The sequence below is a fragment of the Crocuta crocuta genome, unplaced genomic scaffold (genome assembly GCF_008692635.1).
Source record: "Crocuta crocuta isolate KB4526 unplaced genomic scaffold, BGI_CrCroc_1.0 scaffold327, whole genome shotgun sequence".
NCBI classification, from domain to species: domain Eukaryota; kingdom Metazoa; phylum Chordata; class Mammalia; order Carnivora; family Hyaenidae; genus Crocuta; species Crocuta crocuta.
The window spans coordinates 1,445,151-1,454,558 of record NW_027529176.1 but is presented as its reverse complement, the minus strand read 5'-3'; the positions used below and the strand labels follow the sequence as shown (position 1 = coordinate 1,454,558).

Here is a 9,408-nt window from a genome sequence, read left to right as displayed (position 1 = left end):
GCCCCTCAAGGTCCTGGAAACCTTGCTTCCAAAGCACCTTAGAGACTTTTTTTTAAATGTTTATTTATTTTTGAGGGAGAGAGGCCGAGAGACAGAGAGACAGAGTGTGAACAGGGGACAGTCAGAGAGAGAGGGAGACACAGAAGCTGAAGCAGCTCCAGACTCTGAGCTGTCAGCACAGAGCCTGACGTGGGGCTCGAACCCACGAACTGTGAAATCATGACCTGAGCTGAAGTCAGACGCTTAACCTACTGAGCCACCCGGGTGCTCCCACAATACTTTAGAAACTTGGGGCGCCTGGGTGGCTTAGTTGGTTAAGCGTCCGACTTTCGCNGTGGGTTCGAGCCCTGCGTCGGCCTCTGTGCTGACTGCCAGCTCAGAGCCTGGAGCCAATCTCAGAGTCTGTATCTCCCCCCCTCTCTCTGACCCTCCCCGGCTCACGCTGTCTCTCTCTCTCTCCTAGAAATAAATAAAAAAATTTTTAAAAAAAATTAAAAAAAAAAATAAAGAAACTTACTCTGTCCCTGACCCCCTCCCAACCTGAGGGGATATAGTGAGTTACCCCTCAGGACCTCAGGGCAGCTCTTCCCACTTATGGGTCCTGTCCCCGTGCTTTAATAAAATCACCTTTTTTGCACAAAAGATGTCTTCAAGAATTCTTTCTTGGTCGGTCGTCGGCTCCGGACCACCCCAGGCTCCAGACCACCCCAACATCACCCTTAAAACTTCATCATATGTGCCCAACGTGGGGCAATGAGTCTTTTCATCTGGACTCTGAGCTTCGGTGCAATGTGCTGCACTCCTCTAGCCTGTGGTTATTCTAACTTCTGCCTTTTGGCTGGAAGTTAGTGTCCCAGTTGGAAGGGTAATAAGACCCAGGAACTTGACGTCCTCTCTTTATGTCTGCCTTTAATTATTTAGTGCTTCTATTTGCTTAGATCGTGATGGATTTCGGTCTTTACTGTTTTTGGTCAATGTCCCCTCCTAACTCGGGTTAAATTACAAAATTAGGTAATTCCCCCTTATAAAATTTTTCTAGTGTTTTCCATGAGTTAAAAACAGCAGGTTCTTCAAGAAACTAAAGCAAGGCTCTTCGCAGACTAGGTAATCAGGGCATGGCCATCAGGGCACTGCCTTTTAGGGCACCGGCTTCAGGGTACGGTATTTCAGTTCATATGCCAAGCAGCCCCCTGTAGTCTAGAATGCAATGGGGAAGCGGGGGGACCCTGGCATCCCTTCAGGGGCCCTCGGTCGGCTGGTGGGTGGCCACAGCGAATTTGCTCCAGGGATGTCTTGGGCCGCTTTGACATCAGAACTTCTGACATATCCTGCGAGTGGGATGCCAGCCGGGAGTCGGGGGGTGGTTCTCAGGGGTAATGGACCTTCTCTCTCTCTACTTTTCTCTCTGGGAGGAACACGGGAGCTTCTCCTCAGTCCCTAAAGACTCTCCCTCGGGATGACTTTTAATTGGGACTGCAGAATCCAGGAGAGGACTGATCCCCTGTAACCCTGCATGGCCTCAGTAGGGCCTAGCAGTTAGATCTCTTCTGCAGGAAACAGGGCAAACGCACGGAGGTAGGAGGGTCTGGACCTGAGGGCCTCTCGCAGAAGGTGCCTAAGGACCAACCAGGCTAATAGACCCCCTTTGCAAATACTGGATGCCCGAGTAAATCCTCCAGGTAAATCCAGGGCACTGGAGGAACCACAGGCCATCCCAGTAAAGGGAACACTGACTCTCCATTCTTACCCATAGTAGATGTGAGGGCTTCTCCCTCATTCATCTCCTGGGCTAGTGGCTATGGTCATTGGAGCCGACCGTGGTTAGGGGACCTTCCCTGTCTTCTCTGGCCTGACATGGACTGCCTAATTCCACTTGGGTGGGATAAGAAAACAGGCATCTGTGTCTGTGACAGAGCTGACAAGGTTAGAACCGGGCAATTTCCCTTCTCTGCCTTCTGCTGGCACCTCACCTCTTCTGCCTCCCCCTTCCCTTCTCCTGTGTCTACACCACCTTGGGTGCAGCCTGCATAACTGGTTCCTATACCATCTTAAGTGCCTCAGGCAGCCCTGGCTCCTCCTCCCACCCTCAAGGTCAAGGAGCAAAGGGCGCCCCCTTGACCACCCACTTCAGATTTCCCCACTAGTGTCCCAGGCAAAAACTGACAAAGGGAAGCAGATTATCTTTTAAGTGGACCCAAGTGGAACATATTTGTTTAAACTAATCTAAGTTTGCTGGTTTAATTAAGATAGGCCTGTCTTTAGAGTTATCAGCATTAAATCTAAAACTTTTATTTTACCAAGGTTTACTAAAGGTCAAATAAACTCATGTTATCCTATTGCAATTTATTAGCAAAAAGATGACTTAAAATAATGGTTAATTTTGTCTGTCTCAAAGCTTTCATGGGTAATTGTTAAGATATCTTTCAATGTCTTTGGTAACCTGAAACTTTGAATTTTTTTTAATGTTTTATTTATTTCTGAGAGAGGGATAGAGAGACAGTGTGAGCAGAGGAGGGTCAGAGGGAGAGGGAGACACAGAATCTGAAACAGGCTCCAGGCTCTGAGCTGGATGGCAGCACAGAGTCTGACGCAGGGCTCGAACCATGAGATCGTGACCTGAGCCGAAGTCGGACGCTTACCCGACGGGGCCCCCAGGCGCCGCCAGAAAAGTTTCCCAGCATGGCTGTTTGCTGTTGGGTGTGAGTGAGTGTTCACAAAGGTCATCATGGCCACACTGACCAGGGAGCATAAGGCAAGCTGACACCCTGCAAACAGCCCCCCCCCCACTCAGGTGCGGTCCATGTGACATTCCGAGGCCACTCCCGGCTGCCCACGAACAAAGGACAGGAAAAATCCAATGGCTCACGATAGAGATGAAGGCCAAGGCCGGCGGGACCCGAGTCGGCCTCAGGTCGCCAGTGTCTCAGTTACAAGGCAGCCTTATCAGTAGCCTGATCTCCAGAAACCTATATGTTGTGAGAAACAAAGACGGAAATGGCAGATAAAATTACATTTCCTTATGACTTGCAGCCCATTGACAAAAACTGGAGCTCCGTTTCTCCCGGGAACTCCCTACTGTCTTCCAGTTAATGCCTTAAGGGAGGGGAAACCACCTGAGCCTGACGCTCACCCGGGCCCTTCCTCATCCCCTACAGCCACCGCCCCCAACCCGAGTTTACCCAGGCTCTCCTCACCGCCCCACTGCAGCTCTTTCTTCCCCCGTCCCGTCCCCGCACTTTAATCTGTTTGTTTGTTTTTCTAATTTTTAAAATACTTATTTCTGAGAGAGAGAAAGAGAGCGTGAGCAGGGGAGGGTCAGAGAGAGAGGGAGACACAGAATCCGAAGCAGGATCCAGGCTCTGAGCTGTCAGCACAGAGCCCGACGCAGGGCGCGAACCCACAAACTGTGAGATCATGACCTGAGCCGAAGTCAGACGCTTAACGGACTGAGCCCCCCAGGCGCCCCTACCCGTGCTTTAATAAAATCACCTTTTTGCAGCAAGGACGGCTCAAGAATTCTTTGGTGGCTGTCAGCTCCGGACCCCCACCATCACTCCAAAACCCCATCGTCACTAACTGCGGCTCCTGGTGGATAATGTTGCTAAAGACTCGTGAGCTACTGGGGGCCTGGCTAGTGTGGGGCTCTGGGTGTTTTCCCTCTCGTAAGGCATTAACATATGACAGTAGGCAGTTCCTGGAGAAACACTATTCTCCATATTTGCCTCAAGTATTTATTTGTCAGTGGGCTGCAGGTTATAAAGGAATTTAACGTAAGGCCGCCTGGGGGCTCAGTCGATTAAGCATCAGCTCAGGCAGGTCATGATCTCCCGGTTCGAGATTGGAGCCCCGCGTCGGGCTCTGTGCTGACAACTCAGAGCCTGGAGCTGTTTCCGATTCGGTTTGCCTCTCTCCCTCTGTCCCTCCCCCACTCGTGCTTTGTCTGTCTCTTTCTCTCTGTCTCTCTGTCTCTCAAAAATGCATACACATTAAAAAAAAAATTTTAAATAGAAATTTAGTGTTATTTACATTTCCTTCTTGCCTTTGTTCCCACATCACTGTGGAGGGGGAGGGGGAGGGGGCTCCGGGAAACCAAGTCCATGGGTTTCTGGAGATGAAGCTGTTGGTAACATTGGCTTTTTCTTGTAATTTACTAAGACGTTTGTAAACTGCTGGAGACTCCGGTCCCCGCAGGACTGTGATCTCTATCGGTCAGTCATTGGATTTTTCCTTTCCTTTGTTCCTGGGCGGCCAGGAGAGCCTGAGGAATGTCACTCGGACCCCACGGAGGGAGGGGGGAGGGGCGCTGGGTGCCAGCCTTCCTTATGCTCCCTCATCCTTTGCGAACCCAGTTCTGGCTCCAGAGCCCCCTCATCCTGGCTGAGCTTGGAAGCCCCTTTCTGGGACTAGCTGGTCCCTCCCGCCCCTGGCCATGGACCCTGGCTGCCCGAGTGCTGTCTGGCTGTCAGTGCGGACGATGGGTGCGAGGCCTCACCAGCCAGCCCCCCTCCCCCACCCAATGTGATTTGATGTGGGGTCCGGGAGCTAATGGTCAAAAAGAATTTTTTTTTAATATTTTTATTTATTTCTAGGAGAGAGAGAGAGAGAGACAGCGTGAGCAGGGGAGGGTCAGGGAGAGAGGGAGTCACAGACTCTGAAACAGGCTCCAGGCTCTGAGCTGGCAGTCAGCACAGAGCCCGACGCGGGGCTCGAACCCACGAACCGCGAGATCATGACCTAAGCGAAAGTCGGACGCTTAACCGACTAAGCCACCCAGGCGCCCCCGGTCAAAAAGAATTCTTGAGGAGCTTATTGATGCAAAAAAGGGTGGTTTTATTATAGCCCGGGGACTGGAGCCCAGGGGCTGCGGGAGGAATTGTGAAGAGCCAGGGGTTATGAACTTTTAGGGGAGGGGGAGGGTGGAGACAAAGGAAGTTTATAAAAGGCTTTCTTATGTTAAAGGAGACTCGCAGGATCCTGGGGGCTGGGCTTTTGTCGAGCTGAGCTTGTAAGACCGTGGGGCGTCCCTGGACGACTGTCTTACTCCACCCGCCTCAAGTCTTCCGGTTCTAAGGAAGGTTGATTTTATCTACACTTCTGCCTTTGTCCCTCGCATCATTCCCCGCCCCCCGAACAATTTTGACTCTTAAATCTTCAGGATTCCTGAGGATGGAAGGTCTCACCTCCCNCCCTGGACGACTGTCTTACTCCACCCGCCTCAAGTCTTCCGGTTCTAAGGAAGGTTGATTTTATCTACACTTCTGCCTTTGTCCCTCGCATCATTCCCCGCCCCCCCAAACAATTTTGACTCTTAAATCTTCAGGATTCCTGAGGGTGGAAGGTCTCACCTCCTGTGGCTCCTTCCTGCTGAGTGGGGTGTAGACATGGCCCTGTCATTGGCCAGCATTGGTCAGTTGGAAAATACACATCCCGTATCTACACCTCTGTCTTCCGTCCAGGAGTCACCCACGGCAGAGGCGGCCGTTCCAAGGTGGACAACGTCTGTGACCCTGTCTTGTGAGAAAGGGGTGTCTGTGGGCTGGAAGGTATTGCGAAAAGGAGTCTTGGTCCTAGGCACAGGGACACCAAAAAGACAAGAAAATATTATTGTAATATCATAATATTTTTACAAGAAAAAGAAGCCCAGGGGCGCCTGGGTGGCTCAGTCGGTTAAGCGTCCGACTTTCGCTCAGGTCATGATCTCACGGTTCGTGGGTTCGAGCCCCGCGTCGGGCTCTGTGCTGACTGCCAGCTCAGAGCCTGGAGCCTGTTTCAGTCTGGGACTCCCTCTCTCTCTGACCCTGCCCTGCTCACCCTGTCTCTCTCTCTCTCTCCTGGAAATAAATAAAACATTAAAAAATTTAAAAAAAAAAAAAAAGAAGCCCAATTAAAAAAGCCTTTGATAGTTGACAAAAAATCTTCCTCCAGTCCAGGGCTTTAACCAATCTCTGAAAGAAAGAGAAGGATCACTTGAAGTGCGGTTTGAGTCTTTATATGTTTCAGCAGTCCGTTAGGCTTTTGCGATATCAGGAATGTCCACACAGCGTTCTGTTTTTGGGCTCCACATCCATCTTCCACCTTGCGCAGCAGTTAAAACGTCTAACGCGATTCTGAGAGTCATTGAAGGGCCTAATTGTGTAACGGGTGGTGTCAGCCATGATATACTTGGTTTTGTTTTATAAGCAATCAGGTAATTAATAAGAGGCACCATTATGGAAACAAAAGAAAAATATAAGTTAATGGTTGGAGCAAATTCCAAACTCAGTGTTTTGAGTCTCAGGTGCTTAAAATCTAATATTTACAAAGATGGGTTATTGAAACACATTTTCTCTCTATCATCGTCATTTGTAATCAGAGATTAACCAAACCAAGACTAATGTGTTTGTAAAACTAGTCCAGTTTTAATAAACTTGGCTTAATTATTCACATACGCTCAGCAGGAATCGTGATGGACCATGTAGATCTTTCAATATCTGCTTTGCTGGAACTTTATATGAGGGCATTGAGTTTCTGGGTCTTCTCCCCAGTCTACACGGCACTAGCTTCAGCCTAAAGCACGCTTTCTCCTGCCCATGAGTAGTCACGGGCTAGAGGATCACAACCCGGGCAGTTGCCATGAAAGTGTTCCATACTTTCAAGAATAAGGATAAGGCCATACTTCTGAAAACACCCTTGAAGTGAGAGTAAACAGAGGGAGAGGACATACTCACCAAGTCCGCACTGAGGCTTGGAGTCCAGAGGCGAAGACTCAGGCCCCACGTTGAGCGTCAGTGATGTGGTTTATGCTTGAACCCATGGGCGAAGGGCCAAGAAAGAATTCTTGAGCCATTTTTAATGCAAAAGGTGGTTTTCTTATAGCACAGGGACAGAAAGAGCTGCCGCAGGCAGAGAGAGCGGCAGAGATAGTGAGGAGTGATTGGTTATATACTTTTACTTTGGGAGGGGGTGCGGAGCAGGTAGAGACAAAGGAAGTTTCTAAGAGGCTCTTCTCCTGTTGAAGAGACGCAGGGTCTCGGAGGCCTGGCTAGTGTCAAGCTAGGGTTGCTTCTTCCCCAGTAAGGCGTCAACATGAGGACAGTAGAGAGACGCTGGAGGAACGTCAGAGTCGTGCTGCCTCAGGTGTTTGCCACTGGGCTGCAGGTTAGAAGGAAGTTTCATTTTATCTACATTTCTTTTGCCTTATGAGGTGCAGAGGTCACATGGGAACCACCCGACCCGCGGGCCAGGGCGGCACCTCTGCCTCTCTGTCTTTGCCCCAGACCAGCCCCCCTGTGCCTCCGCACGTCGCACCCTCTCCCGGCCTCTGCCTCCACCCCTGGAAGTGCTGGACAGCTCTCTCGGAAGGAAGGCTGGGCTGTGGCCAGGCTCTCCATGACCCTGGAGGGCTGACTTCCGCATTGTTTCCGCAGTGGCGGTCCCTTTCTGGCGGAGATTGTATCTGCTCGCTGGGAAGCCTCCTCCCCCTCCAGAGCGCGGCCAGGGAAGTGGGGGAGGCCGTCAGCCCCGGCTCCTCTTGCTCTGGGTGGGCTGGGGCCCCTCCCCACACTGGGTGCCCAGCCCCTTGGCCTGCTGCCTTTGGGGCTAAAGGATCCCAATGTCTCGGGGGTCCTCGCCAGCCCTCTGCTCAGGCTCAGGCGCGGCCAGGCCCTAGTGGGTGGGCGAGCGGTTCTGAGGAAAAGGGCACTGGAGGGACGCCACCGCCTCGTTCTTGCCCGAAGCCCACCGAGCAGCTCCGCTGGCGTGACGTCCCCTCCCTAAACGCTCACACAGCACAGGTGACACGCACATGACACCCGCCCACACTCTGCACACGACACACAGCTCTACACACAACACACAGGCGTACAAGGCACACGCACACCAGAGGCATACACCACACCCAGGCACATGCACACGGCTCCCCTGACACCTTGCCAGGAGGCCTTCCTGCCAAGGGTGACCAGCAGCCGGGCCCTGGAGCGGCCAGAAAGGAGCCCGGGCTGCAGGACGGGAGGCACTTGTTCCCGACTGTGCAGCAGGTCCAGGTGGGACAGCACTGAATCTAGGACAGAAAGATCCACTCTGACTCAAGTCAGTCAGCTTTCCCGCGGCCACTGCTGTTCAAGCCCGTGCCCAGGATCCTCCCTCCGGCAGGAGCACGTCCAGGGTGGGCTGGGGCAACGGAGGCGGACCTGGGACCTCGCCCCGTGTGGCGCCTGGAGACCCTGGACGAGGAGGCTGGGGACCGGGCCGGAGACGGAGCGCGTGTTCCAGGCTGGGCTCTGGCCCCAGGGGACATCTAACGTGCAGTGGGGACCTTGGACCAGGGTCTGCGTGCAGATCTGGGAAAGCCTGCATCAGTGATTTCCTGTTTTCGAGCCTGGTTATGTAAGAAGTTAGCGTCTGGGGAAGCTGAGCGAAGGGAATATAGGAACTGTGTACTATTTTGGAAACTTCTTTGTAAGGATGAACTGATTTCAGAATGAAAGGCTGAGCGGTCTTAAAAGCAGACGGAGCTCTGCCCAGCCCTTGTCCGGATGGCGCTGGGGACCCTGGAGAAAACACTCCAGATGGATGAAAACTCAGATTCAAAATGGAGAACTTAACAATTTTAAGAAGAAACATAGGAAAATCTCTTCATATATTAACAGAAAATATTTTGAAGAAACCCACTAATACATTTAAGAATATTAACAATGAAAAAGTTTGCCTTTAATCATGATACAGCAACGAAGAAGAAAAGACACATGCGGACATACTTGGAATAATCAGTACCGGTTATCAAGATGGACCGATTACCAAGCCCAAGGGAATTAAGGGGCAGGGTGGCTCTGGCTGTGGCCGCTGCAGGGATGGGACCCAGTGTGCGCCGGGGCCCGGTCACCAGAGAGAAGTCACTGGGGCAGGTCCAGGGTCACCCGCGAACAGCATGGTGAGGTCATCAGGCTGGAGACTGACCCACCTTGCCACGGTTCCTCTAACTCCTCTCCCCTGCCCTGCATACACGCCCTCGCTCAGGGTGTGTGGGTTGCGTGGGTGTGAAGGGGAGAGGGAACCAGCCCAGGCCCCCTCCCCCCCCCACCAGCCCCTGCCTCTGCCTAGGATGCCCCTGGGCATCGGCCACTGGGCCCTGGGCAGATGCCCCCGGGGAGAGTCCCGGCAGAGCCGACCCTGGTCATAGCCCCTCGGGCCACGGGCACTTGCAGGGCTGAGGGGAAACCAAGCGGAAGCCCAGGCCCCTCCCAGGCTGGCCGCGCGAGCCACCCCCCTACTCTAGCGGCCGAATGGCAAGCAAAGAACACCGGGGCGTTGAAAGCCTTTATTCTGTCTCGGTTGCTGGCACCCCGCTGGCGGGACCCCGGGCCGCGCTGCGGGCTCCGCTTTCCTAGGGGCTCCCAGTCCAGGAGGGGCTCGGCGGTCCCTGCATCGCGG

The 9,408-nt window shown here is 52.7% G+C and overlaps 1 protein-coding gene and 1 long non-coding RNA gene across 2 annotated transcripts in view; both read right to left on the bottom strand.

The window, feature by feature from the left end:
* Positions 1 to 2,483: 2,483 nt before the first annotated feature.
* LOC144226650 (uncharacterized) lies at positions 2,484 to 6,970 on the bottom strand. The gene is made up of 3 exons (XR_013333712.1): positions 6,708 to 6,970; positions 5,346 to 5,567; positions 2,484 to 2,966 (listed from the first exon to the last, which is right to left on the bottom strand). It is a non-coding gene; the product is annotated as an uncharacterized LOC144226650 (long non-coding RNA).
* A 608-nt stretch (positions 6,971 to 7,578) lies between these two features.
* Positions 7,579 to 9,408, bottom strand: part of LOC144226679 (lymphocyte antigen 6H-like) — a 3,137-nt gene continuing 1,307 nt past the window's right edge. Inside the window, exons 5-6 of the mRNA XM_077758140.1 lie at positions 7,857 to 7,950; positions 7,579 to 7,644 (exon numbers count right to left, since the gene is read on the bottom strand). Of these exons, the coding sequence (XP_077614266.1) occupies positions 7,579 to 7,644; positions 7,857 to 7,950 (160 nt within the window). The remainder of the gene's footprint in view (positions 7,645 to 7,856; positions 7,951 to 9,408) is intronic.